At 51.7% G+C, this 20,499-nt stretch overlaps 1 protein-coding gene across 1 annotated transcript in view; it reads right to left on the bottom strand.

Annotated features, from left to right (window-relative positions):
* Positions 1–18,337, bottom strand: part of CFAP46 (cilia and flagella associated protein 46) — a gene marked incomplete at both ends in the record, with an annotated part of 88,495 nt that extends 70,158 nt beyond the window's left edge. The window contains 11 exons of the mRNA XM_079900302.1: positions 1,109–1,299; positions 3,097–3,195; positions 9,285–9,384; positions 12,429–12,539; positions 13,396–13,490; positions 13,957–14,080; positions 14,942–15,106; positions 16,687–16,751; positions 17,409–17,540; positions 17,695–17,819; positions 18,289–18,337. Coding sequence (XP_079756428.1) covers positions 1,109–1,299; positions 3,097–3,195; positions 9,285–9,384; positions 12,429–12,539; positions 13,396–13,490; positions 13,957–14,080; positions 14,942–15,106; positions 16,687–16,751; positions 17,409–17,540; positions 17,695–17,819; positions 18,289–18,337 — 1,256 coding nt within the window. The remainder of the gene's footprint in view (positions 1–1,108; positions 1,300–3,096; positions 3,196–9,284; positions 9,385–12,428; positions 12,540–13,395; positions 13,491–13,956; positions 14,081–14,941; positions 15,107–16,686; positions 16,752–17,408; positions 17,541–17,694; positions 17,820–18,288) is intronic.
* Positions 18,338–20,499: the final 2,162 nt, after the last annotated feature.

Below are 20,499 nucleotides of genomic sequence, written 5' to 3'. Positions count from 1 at the left end.
ATCAGAAAAAGAGCTGTCAGAGGAAAAGAGGGCAACTAGAAGACATTATTTTTAAAAATCAGGCAAATATGAAAATAAACTAAAAGGATATTTTGGAAGAAATAGTCATTAAAATTTAAAAACATAGGCTAAAGAAAGGAAGGAAAATTAGAGAATTTGTAAAATAAAAGAGTACTAATGGCCTGGAGGAAATCTGTCAGAATTCAGCGTGTCACACATGGGGGGTGGGGCCGTGAGCGTGGAAAGTTCGCTGGGGGCGGGGGGGGGGGGGTTGGTAGCTGGGCTAGGAGCCTGTCATACATCCCCATGGGATTCCAGAAGGAGAAACTATTTTCAAAATGGGTAAAAATCCCAGATTTGAAGAGAGATGCAGCTCTTCACAGCCAAGACCCCCAGGTGCCGGCAGGAAATGAACCATACCGGAGACCCTGGGGACCCCCCTTGCCCACCCTCAGGCTGACAACCAGGCCCCTGGCTCCCCTGCCGAGACCCCTGTTCCGAGGGCTCAAGTAGGCGACGAAACCCAACCCTAATTAATCACAGGAGCAGACGGGGCAGGGCAGCTCTCCCCACCGCCCCTCCCGGCGGCTGCAGCCCCTCCTGGGTGACCCCCCACAGCTCCTCTCTGCCCACACACCAAGTCCCCGTCTCCCAGACCCCTTGTCTGCCAGGGACCAACTGCAGCATCCCCATGGGCTGCGACCCCCAGCCGGGGGGCCTCACTGCCTCACCGCCCACTCCACCTTCCCTCCTGCGCCTGGGCCCACAGGCCCTGTGCCCGTGCCCACAGGCCCTGTGCCCTGCCATCCCCCTGCCATGCAGCCCAGGACCCTCCTGACAAAGCCCTATCTCCTCAGCCCCTCTCGACCTCAGATGGGCGCCGCCCGGGTGCCCCCCAGCCTCCCCCCTGCAAGGCCCTGCCCCCCGCACTCCAGACACACCTCCCCCACGGCCTGCCGGCCTCTCAAGCTGGCCCTTCTGTGGGGAGCCGTGGAGTCCTGCTGCCCTTCCTGCCCACTTTTTTGGGAAAATGAGTTGGACTTCGTCCTTACCCCAAGGGTCTCCCGCCCGCTTGTCTCCCCCCGCGGGGAGAGCCCAGGACCGCCACCTGTCCATCTTCTCCAGGACCTCCGCGATGCTGGCCAGCGACTTCCGTAGATGGTGCCGCAGGTCGTGCTGCAGCAGCGGGAGGCAGGTGTTCCACTGCGTGGCGCACACCACGTGGATGACCCGCGGGTCGCCCAGGCGCACAGCTCGCCGGAGCACCATGTCCAGTCTCTGTACTATATTCAGCTGGGTCTGCACAAAAGACAGTGGCCCATGTGTGAGGCTGGGGGCAAACGCGCAGCACAGGGCGAGCCAGGGCAGCCCCAGCCGACCCTGAGCCCAGGAGGCCGCAGGGGGCGCCCAGGCCCACAGTCTGAGTCTGTCCGTGGAAATGGCCTGCGGTCGAGACCCTGCCTTAGAACGGGCTCTACGCCCTCTGGGTGCGTCTCTCCTCTGTGAGCCCATCTGAGCGAAGCTGCTGATCTCCTGGCCCTGTATATTTATGGGGCCCACGCCCAGTGACGTCCAGTGAACAGCTCCTCCAGGCCGTGCCCCACACGCCCTGCCCAGCAGACAGGCGCTGGCCGGCCTCAGCCTGTGCAAGGGGCCTCACCAGCTCCATGCCTCCCTCAGCACCCGCTAGGGCTGCCTTGCCGCCTAAGCTCAGCCATGTCCATGGGCTTCTGGCACCTCGGGGCCTCCCCTCGTGCTGCTCCCAAGCCACAGGGACCAGCTCAGGCTTGGGGTCCAGACCCTGTGACTCCTGCCTGCCAAGATGTGTCCATCAAGGCCTCATTGAACCGGTGCCCCTGAAGGGCCCCTGGCCCGAGGTCCGAGGCCGACAAAGGCAGAGGGACACAGCCCTGCAGTCTCTGTGCCACCACCAGCCAGCACCAGCACGCGGTCAACAGGTAGCCCACGACCTCCCTCGAGAAGATCAACGCCGGCAGGGGCAGCCACCTGGGCAAGTCCAAAGGGAACACGCACATCCCCCAGGTGGCCTCGAACTCGCGGAGCCCCGGCCCAGCTGATCGTCCCCTGGCAGAGCTCACGGCACCGACGCTGCCTCTCCTGCTCCAGAGGGGCAGCACAGCCCGGCTCCAGGGCTCCAGAGAGGGTCCCAGGAGCTGAGCCAGGGGGCGGACACCTGGGCCCCAAAGAAATGCCAGCCGCCATCACTCTGTTTCAGGGTATTTTGGTTCCCTTTTTCCAACTGCAGGATTCTTATTAAAGAACATAAATGATTGCTGGATTCCTTTTCGGGCGGTGGCTGCTGGACCAGCTCTGACTGCATTACATAGGACGCTGAGCTCACATGGTCTGTCACTTTGCCACCGTGTTCACCAGGCTGCCGTGCGCCAACTCCTCAGAGAGACAGCTGCCTCCTCAGTAAATACCAGTGGAATATTCTAGACAAGTCAGGGATTTCCAAAGGGGGCAGCGAGGGAGGAACGCTCGTGTGGGTCCTCTGGACCTGCCCTCCACCCTCCCCGAGGTCCCCCTTCCCCCATCCCGTGATGACCTCACCACTTCACTGGAGCCCCTCTGTTTCCCAAGCCCAGCAAGGCCGACAGCCCCGCACTAGAGCCGGGGCAACGTGTGCCTTCCTGGACCTGAGTCAGGATGGCAAAGTGCTCTCATGGGGACTCAGCGATCACCAATGGCAAGTGTTATCAGTGTGCTGGGGTGGGCCGCTCCACACAGGCCGCAGGAGGGCTTGGCCAGAGGATGGTCCCACCCCAGCCCCTGGCCCAGAGAATGGGCTGCGTGAACCCAGACGTCCGCCAGGCCAAGGTGGCCCTGGGAGCCGTGGGGGGTCCAGCTCCGTGCCGCAGAGGAGGACGGCAGCCGGCCTCGGCAGCTGGGGGACACCCAGGCCCCTGGAGCTCCTGCCAGAGAGGCCACAGTCACGGGTGGGAAACCAGGGCACAGGGGGCTGGCCCGTGCCTGTCAGGTCTCCCCCCCAAACCTGGCACCAGTCAAATCACAGGGTCCAGGGAACCTGCACAACAGTTCAGCATCTGCTGCGGCTCCCAGTCAAGGACTTACCTCCACAGCCTCTCGGGTGTAGATTTTCATTTTATTTGCAAGTCTTTCAGCTTCCAATTCATACTCCAGGCATTCGATTTCAATTAGCTCCCCGGGATCCTGCGGGGCACAGGAGTTGCTGTGTAAGATGGAGAGTTTTAACGAAAGCGATCACGCACATTCATTAACTTCAAAGACCATTTAAAAATATGACTCGTGTACTAGGTAGAAATTCAACAAATAAAAATTAGATGATACAAATATATATAAGAAAAACTTCAAATGTTTCCAAAAGATGCAAAGATTTGAATGAGAAAGCTAGAAAAAAATTGTTTTTCACCTTTGATAGTTAATTTCACTGGACACAGAACTTTTAAATAACTACACCAACTTCAGACAAACGCTCTGTTATGAAACGGCTGATTTCTTTCTTTGAATCCCTGCCGGGTTTGGACGGGGCGTCCTGCTGGAGGCGGCGGGGTGGCGGGGGCCTGGGATTTGCTGGGTGGGTGGCTGACACACACTTTACTTCTACAAACTGCTCAGCTGTTTTCCCAGGGGCTGCCGTTTCCCGTCCCGCTCCTGGCCATCTGGGGCGGCTAGTCTCCAGCTTAGCCGTCTACTAGGTGTGTGCTTGTGAGATAATAGCTCACAAAGTTTCCTCTTATTGTTTTCTCTTAACGTTTTCCCCAGAAGTTTTACCATTTTCACTCACCTTTTGGTTTATGATGCATTTTGAGTTGATTTCTGTCCACGGTATGAAGTGCGGGCCGATGCTCGCGTTCTCGCACGTGGTTGTTTCCTTGTCCGGTACCATTTGTGGTTGAGATGCTCTGTCACCCACCGGAAGCCTCTGCACCTCATGCAAGCTGGAGGCCCCGCGCTTGTGGGTCTCCTTCTGGACCCTGTCCTGTCCCTCAGTCTCTGTGAGTCTCCACGTCAAGGCCACCCTGTCTCAACCATGGAGACTTTCTATCAGGTCGTGCTCGTCTTCTGACATCGTTCTGCTTTTTCAAAGCTGCTTTTAGCTATTCTAGATCTTTTGCATTTCCACATAAATTTTATACTCAGCTTGCCAATTTTTGAAACACTCCTGCCGGGACTTTGATTGAATCGCATTGAATGTACAGTTCAATCTGGAGAAAACTGACATCTTAACAATATTGAGTCTTTTGATCCATGTTGTTATCTTTGCTTTAAATAGGCAATTATCTTTTCAAGAGATTTACAGATTTTTCCGTCTCTGTGTGACTCATGCGGCTCCCCTTGCTGGTCCTCCTCACTATTTGTGTGGATCCAGATTTCCGCCTGGCATCATTTTCCTTCTGCTTGAAAAAGTCCTTTAAAATTTCTTGTAGTGTAAGTCAGACTCTTTCAGATTTTGTATATTTTAATAAATACTTATTTTGCCTCTGATTTTCAAAGATATTTTCCCTGAGTGTAGATTTTTTAGGTTGATAGTTTTTTTGGTTTTGTTTTTTTATTCTTTTTCGGTACGCGGGCCTCTCACTGTTCCGGCCTCTCCCACCGCGGAGCACAGGCTCCGGACTCGCAGGCTCAGCGGCCATGGCTCACAGGCCCAGCCGCTCTGTGGCATGTGGGATCTTCCCGGACCGGGGCATGAACTCGTGTCCCCTGCATCGGCAGGCAGACTCTCAACCACTGTGCCACCAGGGAAGCCCGGTTGATAGTTATTTTTAATTTTATTTTAATATTTTAAGGATGTTGATCTTATGTCTTTTGACTTGTATTATTTCCTACAAAAAGTTTGCTGTCATTCTTCTCTCTGTTCCTCAGTACATAATTTCCTGCTCTTTACAGACGATTAAATTTAGAATTTTGAGCCGTTATTTCTTAAAATATTTTTTTTCTGTCCCCTTCTTTCTCTATTCTTCAGGGACTCTGATTACATATACATTAGAGTCTGCTTCAAGTCGTCCCAAGCTCACTGATGTTCCCTATATCCTCCTTAGTGTTTCTCCTTTCTGTCTCATTTTAGATAGTTTGCATTACTATACCTTCGAAAGTCTGCTAATGTTTTTTTCTGAAATGTCTACTCTGCTTTATTTTTATGTAAAAATTTTAATTTAGGTATAATTGACAAATAAAATTGTATATATTTAAAGAGTGAAGTGTACAAGCATAGACATTGTGCAATGATTCCCATAATCAAATGAATTCATGCATCCATCACCTCACATTGTTATTGTTTTGTTTTCTTTTTGGTGAGAATGCTTAAGATCTTTCTTACCAAATTTCAAGTATACTCTACAAAATTCTGAACTGTAGTCACCAAACTGTACATTAGATCCTCAAAACGTATTCGTCTTAAAGCTAAAAGTTTGTCCCCTTTGATCAGCACCTCCCCACTTCCTGCACCCCCAGGCCCTGGCAACCCCCAGGCTATTCTGTTTCTCTGTCTGGCTTCTTTCACTGAGCATATTAATCCACACTGTCACAAATGGCAGGATGTCCTTTCTCATCGCTGAATAACACTGCATTACACACACACACACACACACACACACACACAATTTTCTTTATCCATTCATCCATCAACTGACACCTAGGTTGTTTCCACATCTTGCTTTTGTGAGTAATGCTGCAGTGAACATGGGGGTGTAGGTATCTCTTTGAGACCCTGATCTCATTTCCTTTGGACGTACACACAGAAGTGTGATTGCTGAATCATATAGTAGTTCTATTTTTAATTTTTTAAAGCACTTCCTTACTGTTTTCCATAATAGCTGTATCAATTTACATTCCCAACAACAGAACACAAGGGTTCCCTTTTCTCCACATCCTCACCAACACTTGTCATCTCATCTTTTTGATAACAGCCATTCAAACAGGTGTGGGGTGATACTCACTGAGGTTTTGATTTTATCTCCCTGATGATGTTGAGCACCTTTTCATGTACGATTTGAGTATCTTCTTTGGAAAAATGTCTATTCAGGTCCTTAGCCCATGTTTCCCATTGGATGATGATGATTTCCTACTGATGTATGAGTTCCCTATATATTTTAGATATTAAACCCTTATCAGATACATGGTTTGCAAATATTTTTCTCCTATACCATAGGTTGCCTTTTCATTGTGTTGTTTCCTTTGCTGTGCAGACACTTTTTAGTTTGATGTAGTCCTACTTGTTTACTTTTGCTTTTGTTGTCATATTCAAAAAATCATTGCCCAGAACAATGTCAATAAGTTTTTGCCCTATGTATTCATATAGGAGTTTTACGATTTCAGGTCTTAAAGTCTGTAATCCATTTAATTTTTGTGAGCAGTGTAAGGTACGGGTCCAATTTCATTCATCTGCATGTGGCCAGTTTTCCCAGCACCGCTTATTTAAGAGGCTGTCCTTTCCCCACAGCGTTTTCTTGTTGCCCTTGTCAAAGATTAGTTGACATTATGTGTGTGGCCTTATTTCTGGGCTCTCAATTCTGTTCCATTGGTCTGTGTGTCTATTTTCATACCAGTACCATATGTTTTGATTACTATAGCTTTGTGGTATAGTTGGAAATAAGGAAGTGTGATGCCTCCAGTTTTGTTCTTCTTTCTCAAGAGTGCTTTGGCTCTTCCGTGGTTCCGTACAATTTTTTTTTTTCTATTTCTTGAGAAATGCCATTGGAATTGCAATAAGGATTGCATTGAATCTGTAGGTGATTTGGGGTAGTATAGACATTTTAACAATTTTCATTCTTGCAATCCAGGAACATGGGATATTTTTCCATTCTTTGTGTCTTCTTCAATTTCTTTCATCAATGTCTTCTAGTTTTCAGTGCACAAGTCTTTCAATTCTTTGGTTAAATGTATTCTTAAGTCTTTTACTGTTTTTGATGCTATTGTAAATGGAACTGTTTTCATAATTTCTCTGTCAGATAGTTCATTTTTAGTGAACAGAAACATAACCGATTTTTGGATGATGATTTTGAATCCTGCAACTTAACTGAATTTGCTCATTAGTTCTAATGGTTTTTGGTGGGGTCTTTAGAGTTTTCTCTGTATAAACAGGTTATGCCAAATGCAAACAGAGACACATTTACTTCTTCCTTTCTGATTTGGATGACCTTTATATCTTTTTCTCGTCGGACTGTTGTGGCTAGAACTTCCAGTACTATGTTGCACAGCAGTGGCAAGAGTGGGCGCCCTTGTTTTATTCTTGGTATTAGAAGAAAAGCTTTCATTCTTTCACCATTGAATGTAATGTTAGCTGTGGGCTTGTCATATGTGGTCTTTGTCATGTGGAGGTACATTCCTTCTACACCTAATTTGTTGAGAGTTTTTATCATGACAGGATGTTGAATTTTGTCAAATGCTTTTCCTGCATCTATTAAGATGATCATATATTTACCCTTCATTCTGTTAACGTGATATATCACATTTATTGATTTGCCTACATTAAACCATCCTTTCAACCTCAGGATAAATCTCACTGATCGTGGTGTTTGATCTTTACAATGTTCTGCTGAATTCAGTTTGCTAGTATTTTGTTGAGGATTTTTGCATCTGTGCTCATCTGGGATATTGGCCTGTAATTTTCTTTTCTTATAGTGTCTTTGTCTGGTTTGGTATCAGGGTAATGCTCACCCTGTAAACTGAATTGGGGAGTGTTCCTTTCTCTTCAATTTTTTGGAAGAATTTTTGAAGGATTAGCATTAGTTCTTCTTCAAATGTTTGGTAGAATTCACCAGTGAAGTCATCTTGTCCTTGTTTGGAGATTTTTTGATTACTGATACAATCTCCTTACTCACTGGTCTATTCAGATTTTCTATTTCTCCATGATTCAGTCTTGGTAGGTTGTTTGCTTCTGGGAATTTATCCATTTCTTATAGGATACCCATCTTCCTGGCATATAATTGTTCACAGTAGTCTCTATGATCCTTTGTATTTCTATGTTATCAGTTGTAATGTCTCCTCTTTCATTTCTGATTCTGAGTCTTCTCTTTTTTTCCTAGTCTAGCTGTTTGTCAATTTTGTTTATTTTTTCCAAAAACCAGCTGTCAGTTTCAATGATCTTTTCTATTTGTTTTCTGGTCTCTATTTCATTTGTTTTTTGCTCTGATCTTTGTTACTTCCTTCCTTCTGCTAACTTTGGGCTTTGTTCTGTTTTTTTGTTTTTTGTTTTTAGTTCCTTGAGGTATAAATATAGGTCATTTATTTGAAATCTTTCTCTTTTCTTATTGTAGGTGTTTTCGGCTATGAACTTCCCTCTTAGGACTGCTTTTGCTATATTCTATAAGTTTTGGTATGTTGTATTTCCATTGTCCTATGTTTCAAAATCTTTTTTTCCCTTTTGATTTTTTCTTTGTTCAGGAGTATGTTGTTTAATTTCCATACTTTTGTGAATTTCTAGCTTTCCTCCTGTTGCTGATTTCTGGTTTCACACCACTGTGGTCAGAAAATCATCTTAAATTTGTTGAGACTTGTTTCATGATCTAACACAGGGGTCCCCAACCCTTGGTCCGTGGACCAGTACCAGTCCACAGCCTGTTAGGAACCAGGCCGCACAGCTGGAGGTGAGCGGCAGGCAAGCGAGCGAAGTGTCACCTGCCGCTCCCCAGCACTCGCATTACCACCTGAACAACCCCCACCCACCATCTGTGGAAGAACTGTCTTCCTTGAAACTGGTCCCTGGTGCCCAAAAGGTTGGGTACCGCTGATCTAATGTATGATCTGTCCTGGAGAATGTTCCATGTGCGCTTGAGAAGAATGTGTATTTTCCTCCATTGAATGGAATGTTCTACGGATGTCTATTAGGCTCATTTTGTCTAAAGTGTAGTTCAAGCCCAATACATACTTATTGATCTTCTGTCTGGATGATCTATCCATGTTGAAAGGGGGGTATTAAAGATTCCTACTATTGTTGCATTGCTGTCTATTTCTGCTTTCAGATTTGTTAGTATTTGCTTAATATATTCAGGTGTTCCAATGTTGGATGCATATACATGTACAATTGTTATATCCTCTTGACAAATTGATCCATTTATCATTAATGATACTATTGATGCAAAACTGCAAAAATCACATCATCTCAACTGTATGAATTGCACTTAAAAAAGACTGAAAGGAAATTTACCAATACAACAATTTAGGCCCTCCTGGTGAGGGGCTTTTGAATTCCTTTCCCGTTTTTGTTTTTGTTTTTTTGCCTTTCATGTCAAGATCACAGTGAGTAGGGGTGGTGCACCCAGTCCCTGACCACCTACTTTGCTGTCCATCTTCTTCAAGTCTGAGAGGCAGTCAGAGGTGATCTCCCCACATTTCAAGATCAGAGAAAGATGAGCTAATTCAAAAAGCAAAAGAATTCTGGAAACAGAAACAAAACAGCATTGGGTCAACAGGAGACAACAAGAAACACCCACCTGTGGGTAGAATAAGTCTTCAGCTGTCATTTGCGGGAGGCAGGAATAAAATGGAAGAGAAGAGAAATCCTATGGTGAGGGTCCCTAAGCCCAGCCCCCTCTGGCCCTGACACAGGATTTGGAGGGACTTCCACTGACTCAGGGCAGGTGCAGGTGCAGCCTGATGAGGGGCTGTGAGCCCTGGGCATCACCATTTGAGCCCTTGGTGGGGGGCAGGGGTGACAAGAGACAGACACACATTTCCTCGGGGCCGTGACCAGAGCACTCACAGTCACCAAGTGCCAATCGTGGTCTTTGTGGAAATCAGCAGGTTGATGCTAAGATGTGCACGGAAATGCAAAGGACCTAGGCTCTCCTAAGCAACTCCGAAAAAGAACAGTCAGAGGACTAAACTGCCTGATTTTAAGACTTAATATAAAACTGCAGGAATCAAGGCAATGGTTCCCAGCCTGACACCATCACGTCTTGATGAGGCAGTTCTCTGCTGGGTGGGGACCCGTCCTGCACACGGTGGAGTGTTTAGCGGCACCCCTGGTCCCCAGCAACAGTGGCCACCAGCAGCGTCCCCAGACATGCCAGCCTCCCTTGGGGATAAGCCAACACCTCCCTGCTCTTTCCGAGGCAGGCGTCATAACCTGACTGTGGCTGGACCACACGGGCTGCACTTGGTCAGCTCCTCTCAGGCCCGCAGTCTCACCCCCGCCTCCTTCTAGTGACCGCGACCCAGCTTCCGCCCACTCACAAGGAATGCGTCCAAAGCAGAGGAGCCCCGGCAATGCTAACCCTTGCCTTCACCTGATACGAAAACTGAAGAGTGCCCTGTGCTGACAGTGGTCACGGAACCCCCAGGGGAGGTAGCCCCTCGGTCCCACTGGTAGTCAGGTGCCAGTGTTAGCTCTGCCCCTTTAAGTCCTCCTCAAGTCCCCTGCGCCCCTTCTGGTGGCTCGGAGCACAGCTGCGGACGCCTCTGGATTGCTGTCCGCAGACCGGTCCTGCCCGTGTGTCCGTCCCCGCAATGAACTTCCTAACTGCACTTTACAGAGCTGCCTGCTTTGTTTTTCAGTCTCAGAGACGCTTCTCAGCCGGGAGAACATTATCCGACACCTCCACCTCCCAGCACCCACCCCGGAAGCAAGCACCCTGTCCGCTGCAATGGGCGCCCTCCCGTCTCCCTTCACGGGGGTGGGTGCAGGTTCCTGCCCTCTGCCCCGACCCGTGCAGCCCGGACCTCCAAGCACCCTGGTGGGGCCTCCAGACCCACAGCCCCTCTGACCTCCCCGAGCTCCAGCCACCTGGGCCTGTTGTGCAGGGAAGAAGGGAGAACCCACACAGGGAGCCAGCACCGATTTTCAGTGCTTTTTCGGTCTTAACCTCACAGAACTTTTATTTCTACCCGAATTCTAGATACAGACGCTCAGGTGGGGAGGGGTCAGCGGGCGCCTCACAGACGGCTGGAGCCTCAGGGCTGAGGAAGGACCTGACCCCACAGACAGCATCTCCAAGCGGCTGAGCCTGTGACCCAGGCCAGCAGGGGCCACGCCCCTCCCAGGCCTGGGGAGCAGCTGGGCTGAGCACTCGGGAAGCCACATCACAAGCCACATGCAGTAACCTGGCAACCGCGAAGCCACAGGCCCACAGGCGGGGTGGGGGAGGGGGGCGTGTGGCGGGCGCAGGAGCAGGGGCGCAGCTGGCTCCGTGCAGGCCACATGCCGGGGCTCCTGGGGGAGCCAGGTCAGCGCCCACAGACCGGGCTGCTGGGCCAGAAGCGTGGGGACTCCCTGACGGGTCCAAATGGAGCCTGGTCCAGGATGCTGGGGGATGAACGTCAGCTCAAATTATTCTTATCTTAAATAAAACACAGCTGGGGACTTGCCTGGTGGCGCAGTGGTTAGGAATCGGCCTGCCAATGCGGGGGACACAGGTTCGAGCCCTGGTCCGGGAAGATCCCACATGCCGTGGAGCAACTAAGCCCGTGCACCACAGCTACTGAAGCCCGCACGCCTAGAGCCCAGGCTCCGCGACAAGAGGAGCCACCGCTATGAGAAGCCCGTGCGCGGCAACGAAGACCCAGTGCAGCCAAAAATAAATAAATAAAAAAATAAAAATAAAACACATCTGTACATCAAAAATTGTTTTAAAAGACCTAAAAAGTAAACATACTGACACAATTGATAACTATACTGGAATTGGAGGGCTCAAATTTTGAAACAGAAAAAGCTTTTGCAAGTCCTTAGTAAAATGATTTACAACCTACTTTTTAAAAACTGGGCAAAAGAAATCATTGGAAAATTAACGAGAGGAAACAAAATGTCCATAAATATATGAAAAAAAGTTCCACTTCGCCAGCAGGGAGTGGACCTGCAGTGGAGTCAGTGCAGTCCTAGGAGGTGGGGCAGGTGTCCTGGTGTCATGTGGTCCCCTCTGTCCCCACGGTCCCCCCTCTGGAACCTCCCAGGGCCCCTCAGGGAGGCTGTGCCCAGGCACGGGACGAGCAGGACCTGCTCTGAGTTAGAGCAACTCAGAGAACCTGATGAAAGAGCTGAACTGGGGGTACATTCCAGACCCTTCTTTCAGCCTCTGGCTCAACTACAAGTTCCCAGGAATCCGATCCAGGACTGAGCTCTGAGCAGTGCTCGCAGGACTCAGGCAGCAGAGAGCTGACAACGGAACTGCTCAGGGAGAGGCACGCTCCTCTGCGGCTCAGCTGTGAGGCGTCTATTCAGAAGGTGTAAGATGGTGTCGTAACTTGAAAAGCACTTGTGATTAGAAGTCGAATTTGACCTTTAAAAAGTACGATGTGAAGTTTCATAACCCAGGTGCTGCCAAGCAGTACACACCTCAGGACATGAAAAGACTAGAGGGAAACACTGACACCTCCACGATGCCTGACGCTTGCTTCCGTAATGATGGTTGTGTGGTTTTCCACATTCTCCTATAGCTACGAAATGCTGTACATAGATGTGAAACTGCAGAAACATAAACACTTACTTTTCCTCTCTGACCGAAGGCAAGTTCTGGTGATCGTAATAACTTAAACATTTATAGGTATCCTTCAGAATTTTGTTGGTATCTTCAGATAAATCATTTTTATCCAGTTTTCTAGAATATAGATTGATTTAATCAAATATTAAATAACCAAAAGATCCTGTCAGATTTCTTTAAATTATCCTAAAAAAATCTGAAGTCCATGAACTTGTGTCCTCACTGAACAGAAGGTCTAAGGTAACACCTTCTCCTTCTCCATTCTCCTGATGACCTCTCACGCCCTCCTCCCTCACTGCCAGCCCAGGCTCTATCTCCCTCCATCACTAAGGATGGATCCCGAGGACACCGTGCACAGGCCCTGTACCCAGAACGAGTCCCACACCAAGAGCCCACCGAAAGGGAGGCTTGGCCCTTCCCATCTGCCCAGATCCAACCCAGACCAGCACCTGCCTCCCCCTGGACAGCTGTCCTCCCCACTCACACCGGGATCTTCTCACTCACACGCTGGAATCTCCTCACGCACCCACACCAGGATCTCCTCACACGCTGGGTTCTCTTCACTCACACACACCGGGATCTCCTCACCACACACACCAGGTTCTCTACCATCTATTTCCCTCTCGCCACAGCAGGTCTCTACCTCGGTATAATCTCCCCCATGCACTGTCACCCAGTCCCATGAGGGTCTCACCCACGACTACTCTCTTTTTGTTCAAGCTCATGGCCAGGTCTCAAGCTTCCTCTGGCAGGGCCAACTGAAGCATCTGACATGGCTGCCGTCCCTCTCTTCTAAAACCACCCTCCTCACTGCTGACGAGCTGCACTCACTCTGGCATCCTCCCCGGAGCTTCTCAGTAAAGGGAGGCAAGGCCGAGCCCGCCATCCAGCCTCACCATCCCTGCACGTGCGCCCCGCCCCGCCCCGGGCACAGAGACTGGTCGGCGCCCATCCCCCTTCCCAAAGCACTTACGCTTTTAGCACATTAATCTGGAAAGTGACAGACAGGCTGACAGAGCTTCTCTCTTCTTCCTCTAACTGAAGCTCATCCATTAATTCATGTCGGACCTGTTGTAAGATGAAAACAGAATATTAACAGAGATTTGAGCAAATAATTAGGGAAAGACCAGATATCTTATTTAGCTATTATTTTACAAACATTCCTCCTTTAAAAGTAAAATTCCGTAATTAACAATTATTTTCTCATTTATTATGCTTTATGTTTAGTTTTTCTTATACAATTTGATTCCTATATAAACAATTAATAGGTGATGAATGCTCTTTACACACTGTTGCCGTAATTACTTAAATTACTAATTTTCTGCTCACTTTTTAAAAAATTCAGTGCTGTTAAAAAGGAAATACTCAGTCACAACGAAGGAAAAGATTTTGTTTTGCTCTGTTCATGCTGGTACATATGTATGTATGTTTTTGTATCTCTCAGTGGATGGTCTTGTCTGTTTTTTATACATAGTTTCCTGAACAATGGCTTAAGAAAATACTTCTTTCTACAGTTTGGAATATTCCAACTTACCATAAGAGCAAATATTTGTCGATACTTCTGTGGCGCATTAGCCTTGATGAACGGGGCTGCAGTGGCACAAAACTTCGTGGCCTCCTCGTTTCTTCCAGCTTGTAGATAACACTCCAGAAGCTCCCTGGATAATACAGAAATCGTCCATATTAAACCTGGATGAAGTCATTTTCTGCTGCAAACGCCTAATAACCCGGTTATTATATTTTCATGTTTTACAAATTTCAGAAAGATGCAGGGATTGGCCAGCTCCTTACCCCACGCCCAGTATGGGGCTCACTGAGCTGAGGCCAGGGCTGGAAAGCTCAGCCACTGCCTGCAAAGGGAAAGGGGACTGTTTGGCTGTGAGTACCAAGGACTCAAACAACGGTGTTTTACAGAAAGAGCATAGTTTTACTTATTTTCGGTTAAAGCCTCCCCAAATAGCTGTAAGGCAGGTGAGGAACGCCTGCACACTCTGGATTCCAACTTCAGGGCCGACCCTCTGGGCCCCGCCAGTAGCATCCACAAAGTCACTGGCCGCAAACAATGCCACCCAAATACAGGAAAGTGTCACCGAGCGCCTTTCAGCCCGCCTGGGGACCACTTGCTGACATCCACGCAGGGCTGTCTGTCCCTGGGGTTATGCGCTCAGGGCAAGCTTCCCTAAGTGGGGCCACCTGGATGCGTGAGCACTCGGGCCAAGCTGTATGTTGCTAGAATGTCTACTAGATTCACAACTTATTTATTTTCAAAACCACGAGCCAGGACTATGACACAGGCTCCCACTCCCTGGGTTCTGAGTAGAAGCACGTGTTTTGTGGTAACACCTGTCTGATCAGGACACTGCGATGCCATCTGCAGAGTTTAGAAACATGTGCAGACAAGACACACGAAACCTGATTCTAACCTCGGGCTAGAGCGCATTGCCAGGGCCGCGGTGTGAGATGTGGTCACGGGAGCGGGGAGGCGAAGGCCAGCGTCTGCCGGGTGTCTGGGGACTCACAGCATCAGCTCGGCCCGCCAGCCTTTGTCTTCCTCCTCAGTCTGACTCAACACGCTCACGATTTGGGAGAGGCTGGGGATCAGGCGGTGATAATACCCAGGCTTGCGAAATGGCCTCACCATTTGCCAGTAGAGGACCGATGCATTATACACCAGGAAGTAATACCTGGGGCACAAGAAGAGGGTGGGTGAGGCTCACCCAGAGCCAGTCCGTCCTGAGCCCCTTCCTGAGGGAACCCAGGGCCGCTGTCTCTGGCAGGTGCAACAGCCCTGCCCGAGCCGCCCTGGCCTGGCTGCCAGATATACATGTCGGGTGGACGCAGCATCCTCCCAGAGGCAGCCACGTGCCCTGCTCAGCCGCGTAGGTGGCTCCAGTTCAGACCCCGCCACAGGCTCCTGGGTCCAGACCAGAGAATCCCATCACTCTTTTGGCCATTCTGGAAAGCGATCAGCTCCCCATAAAAGTACCCAATGAGGAAGGCCTCCTTCGGCTTTCAAGGGATAGACAAGAATGGGCAAGTGCAGGGGGCATCGAGGAAGGCTGCCTGGAGGAATCAGCCAGGAGAGCAGTACAGGGAAAGCGGCTTGGGTGGGGTCCCCATGCGAGCGGATGAAGTGCACGGTGGGTGAGGAGGAATGCTGGGGCAGAAGCAGAGCGCCCCGAGAAGCTGGGCCTTTCCCTGAGGGCTGCAGGAGCCCCCAGGAGAACCCAAGTGAGGGAACCCAGGCGCCTCTCTGGAGGGGCCACCTCTGCCTTGCAGGACCCAGGTACCTGGCGGTGCTGGCTGCCTGATGGACGGTGCTGCCGATGACCGCTGCGACCCAGAGGAGGGCGGGCCAGGCCCAGCAGGAAGACAAGGCTGCCTGCTCCTTCGTGGGGTCTACTCAGACCCCTCATCAGCCCCCAAGGCTCCTGGTCCTCCCCAGGCAGTCTGCACGTCCCCCCAAGACCCCTGCAGTGCAGCACTGACCAGGCCCCTCCCCAAGGGTGCCCACAGCGTGGGCTCAGGGCTCCAGGGCATGGTCCCCCTGAAACACCCACTGTCCTTAGAACCTCTGGCTCAAGGCCGGGCCTTGCCGTCCAGATGTCCCCGCTGAGGAAGGGTCTGCGGAGCTGGGCCCTGTATCCCCTGCACCTACGACAGGGGCTGGCCAGCGGAGGCCATCCACAGCGACACTGGGAGAAGGAATGAATGAACCTAGGGTTTATACTTAAATGTGCTTTAAACGTTGTGTCCTGTTTAAATAGGCTGTATCAATACCAGTTTGTATGCAAACTTAACAATTTCAATAATATTTAAGCAGTAATTAAGTAGAAAACTGTGCTGGAGTTTCAGAGGAATCAAACCTCCAGACACGAAGCCGTGGGCCAGGCGATCTGCCAGGGGGAGCACAGGTCGGTGGGGGCAGGGCAGGGAGGGAGCCCAGATGCCAACCCCCCAGAGAGGACAAGAAAGGGAGGTGCCTGGGGACTGGTCAAAGGCGAGGTTCCCACAGAGAAAGCAGGCAAAAGGCATCTGCAGGTCATAGAGACCTTTGCACAGGGAAGAGGGTGCAGCTAAAGGGTCCAGTGTGCACGCGGCCCAGCTCCAACGCTAGAGACGTGAGCCCACAGCCATAGATGCAGTAAAACACGAACAAAACAAGACAAAAACCCCGGCGTCCAAACAGACAGAACCACCTGGTAAGTTCTGGTTCTAAACCTTGTACACACTCAGTTAGAAACGGCCGTTCCGTCATGCTCACCTTGGTTCTCCTTTTGCAAAGTTGATTGCCTTCATATACTGAGTCACGCAATTTTCAAATTCCTCCTAAACAACATAAAGAATGCACAATTAGATCAAATTTGCTACTAGAACATCAATCACTGTTCACCGTCACTCCCCTGAACGTTAAGCCTCTCTGAAGACGGCCTGGCCCCCAGGGTGTCAACAGGGGGAGTGGACGCCCACAGAAGCTCTCAGGAGCTCCGCCCCCTCCCTGGAAGCCTGGAAGTCCACCCCCATCCCACCCTGCGCCCCACCTGTGCTGCAGGCACCACCAGGCACGGGGACACAAAGGGCAGAGGTCAAAAGGACACAAGCCAGACCCCTCAGGGAAAAGCACAGATGGGAAATGCGGCATCTCACTTCACTGAAGAAGAATCTGGTCACCCAACTCCCAACAAAGCCGTTTTAAGGTGAGTCTAGCCTGACGCCGTCTGGAGGTGGGGGAATTTTAACTGCGGCGGTACAAGCCGTGGAACTTTGAGGAGAATGGAAGCAACCTCTCAGGGGAAAAACACAGTAGGACAACTACATATTCATTTCAGGATGGCAAGCTAGCTAAGGGTGCGCTTCACCTCGCCAAGACACTCAAGGCTGTGCACACCAAGCCTTCACGATCCAAAGGACAGTAAAGAAAATCCGGCGGAAGCAGCGCGCAGGGCTGGCGGGGACGCTGGGACAGGGCCCGGAATCGCCTCTCACCATGTTTTCGGTGGACTTGGGCGCACACAGCTGGGCCCTGCACAGGTGCGCTCGGCCCAGAAACTGGGTGACCGGCCCCTTCACCTTGAAGTACATCCGGATGCAGTCCTCGCTCATCTCGGGCTGCCCCATCTGCGCAAGAACACAGACCCCCCCCCCCAGGAGGTTCGCAGAGGGGGCGGCCCAGTGGACCACCCACCAGGGGCTGCCGCTTCCCGATTCTAGTACAAACCAAGAAATCGGGGTCCCCTGAAGGCGCCTCCCTAGGACCCCTGGGATTATTCACCTTCAGGGCCTGTTCTGCACACAAAACAAACAGGTCGGGGCTGAAGCTTTCTGTGGGGTCGAACTCTGATTTCCCCAGGTTGGCGGACTTGATCAACTGATAAGCCCTCTTCAGGGACGCAGCATCTATCAGGACAGGAGTTGAGGCAGATTTGGTCATCACGCAGCCATTGCCCCACCAAGCAGCAGTGGGGACGGTCAGGAGGACCCGGGACAGGGCTGGGGTCGGGCAGGCAAGCCCGTGCTGGCCCCCGCGCTGGCCCGGTCCTCGCCGGGGGAAGGAGCCCAGCAGCGAGATGCCCCGAGCTCAGCCCTCCGGGCCCCGCAGCAGCCCTGCGGCTCCGGCTTCAGGAGCAGCGTGAGGTGAACAATCCTTGAGGAACGGTTAGGAAGGACGAAAGGCTTCCTTTTAAAAAGGCGCCTTAGTTTGCCCAAGTCAGACAAATCCTCGAAGCGCTGGCTTCAAGGGGTCACTGGATCAGGCAGGGCGGGGGTCAACAGGGTGGGGACAGCCTCCCGGTGGGAGGGCGGTGACCGGCGGGTCCCGGGGTCTCCCCAGGGGCGGGGAGCGGGCGGGTCCCGGCCCCCCACCCACCCTGCTGGCTCTCGGCGCGGGCCAGCTCCTGCATTATGACCGGGTCCATGGCGCCGGCGTCTGAGGCGCCCGCTGCCCAACGTCCGCTGGCTTTATCTCCGCGGCCCAGGGGTTGCCTAGCGACAGAGAAGGGCGCCGGACCTACGGGTCGGCGGCGGGGCCATACTTGTCCGGAGGCGAAGCGCTCCGGCGCCCACCCGGTGAGAGAGCCTTCAGCCCCTCGTAGAGGACGTGAGGGCGAGGCGCCCGCCTGACCGGGGTCGCGTCCTCGCAGGCGGGTCCGCAGGCTCTGCCCCGCCTCCCGCCCCTGCTCAACCCCGTAGCGGGGCTGCCCAGTGCAGCTGCCGCGGGTTCCGATCTGGGTCCCTGCCGGTCCAGGATGCCCAGGGTTCGGGCCCTGACCCTCTGCTGAAACCCCCTCGCAGTCTCCCACAAAGCGGTCCTGCATTCCTTAGCTCATTCATTCATGTATCCTGCAAATAGTTAATTGCCCCCTGCCACTGGCCGGGGCTGAGCTGGGCCTGAAAAGGCAGCCGGGTGGACGGCCGCCCCCGTGGGGAGAGGACATCACACCCGCACGGAGTAACTGTGCGCCCGGGGCGCCGCCAGGGCAAGCGCGGGAGCCAGGCCACTTGTAGAGGGGTGTGGTCCCGAGGTGGGTGTTGGGGAGAGTGCCCCAAGCTCAGGGCAGTTGGGCTGAGGTCTGAAAGAGGGGCCAGGTGCTGGACAGAGAAGGAAGGGGAGAGGATGTCCAAGGAGTAGCGCTTGCCAAGGCCTGGGGAGGGGCACGCGGGGTGGGGGGCACAGCAGTGCGGATGGGGGTGGGGGCAGGAGAGCGCGACTGCCAGGGCGGGTTCTCGTTCCTACTGCTTTAAGCGGTGTGCGTGGGTCTGAGCATGTTCCGTGGGCGCCAGGTGAAGACTGGGTGATGGATGTGGCGCCAGGGAGGGCCAGGGGACTACACACCTGGGGGTGGATGGGGGCACGGGCCAGCCTGGGGAGCTCCGGGAGAGGGCGGGTGGAGTGGGGCTCAGGAGGACGTCGGGCCTTCTCTGTGGGACATGTGGATCGGGTGCTCAGAGCCCACATTTGTGGGAGGTGTCTGAGCTGGGAGGAGAGGTCCGGGGCTGGAGGCTCAGGCCTGTGAGCAGGTGTGCAGAGGTGACGGCGTGCGGGTGAGCTTGCAGAGGGGGAGCGTGGCGGGGCGAGGAGTGCTGGAGGCAGCTCTTGAGACCCCTGGGCCGTGGGCAGGAAGCAGGTGCGGGGGAGACTGGAGAGGTGGACAGGAGGCCTGTGCAGGGCTGAGTCCACAAGCCAAGGCAAGGGGGAGAGAGGGATCGGCCAGGTCAAATGTGGCCCAGACAGTGGTGAGGTGAGCCCTGGGAAGCCAGTGTCGGGTTTAACAGCACCCGGGGGAGGAGGCCGGTGACTCAGGAATAGCTACATCTCTAACTGGAGGGGGGGAGGGGGGGTGTTGGAGGGGGTGGAAGAGTGAGCGAGGGAGAGGAGGCAGAGGGAAAGACTTGGGTACATAATTCTTTAAGAAGTCTGGCTCTTAATGGGGAGGAAAGAGACTTGGGGGAGATGATGTAGGGCCTTTGGTGTCTGGGGAGGTGTCTTATTAAAGGTAAAAGACAATTAAGCACTTTTCAAGTTGATGGGCTTTTATTCGTAAACAAAGTGATCATGGGTGTAAAAAATTCTGTGGCATCTACAAAACTACTACAACTACTACTAAGTGAACTTGGCAAGGAGCAGGATACAGTGCTATGCGTGGATATCAATTGTATCTGTGTATACTGACAACCAACAGAGAAGGGCAGAAACGTACCATTTAAAATAGCATCAAAACCAACTACCTTGGGATAAATTTAACAAAAGATGTGTTAGTACTTTTCCACTGAAAACTACAACATCTTGCTGTGCGAAACTCCAGGAGACCCCCGTGAAAGGAGAGGATCGCTGAGCTCGTGAACTGGAGCTTATCTGTGACATGTCCTTCTCCCCAGGCTGATCTTTCTACTCAATGAAATCTCAGTCAGAATCCCAGAAGTGCTTTCCTGGAAATTGAAAGCTGATTCTAAAATTTATATGGAAACACAAAGGCCTAGAATGGCCAAGCTAGCCTTGAGGAAGAAGAACAAAGTTGGGGGACTCAAACTCCTGGATTTCAACACCTACTCTAAAGCCGCGGTGTGGGCTTCCCTGGTG

This window comes from Stenella coeruleoalba, assembly GCF_951394435.1.
Source record: "Stenella coeruleoalba genome assembly, chromosome: 16".
Taxonomy (NCBI): domain Eukaryota; kingdom Metazoa; phylum Chordata; class Mammalia; order Artiodactyla; family Delphinidae; genus Stenella; species Stenella coeruleoalba.
Note: the sequence above shows the minus strand (reverse complement) of the source record. Positions and strands in the feature narration are given on the sequence as shown.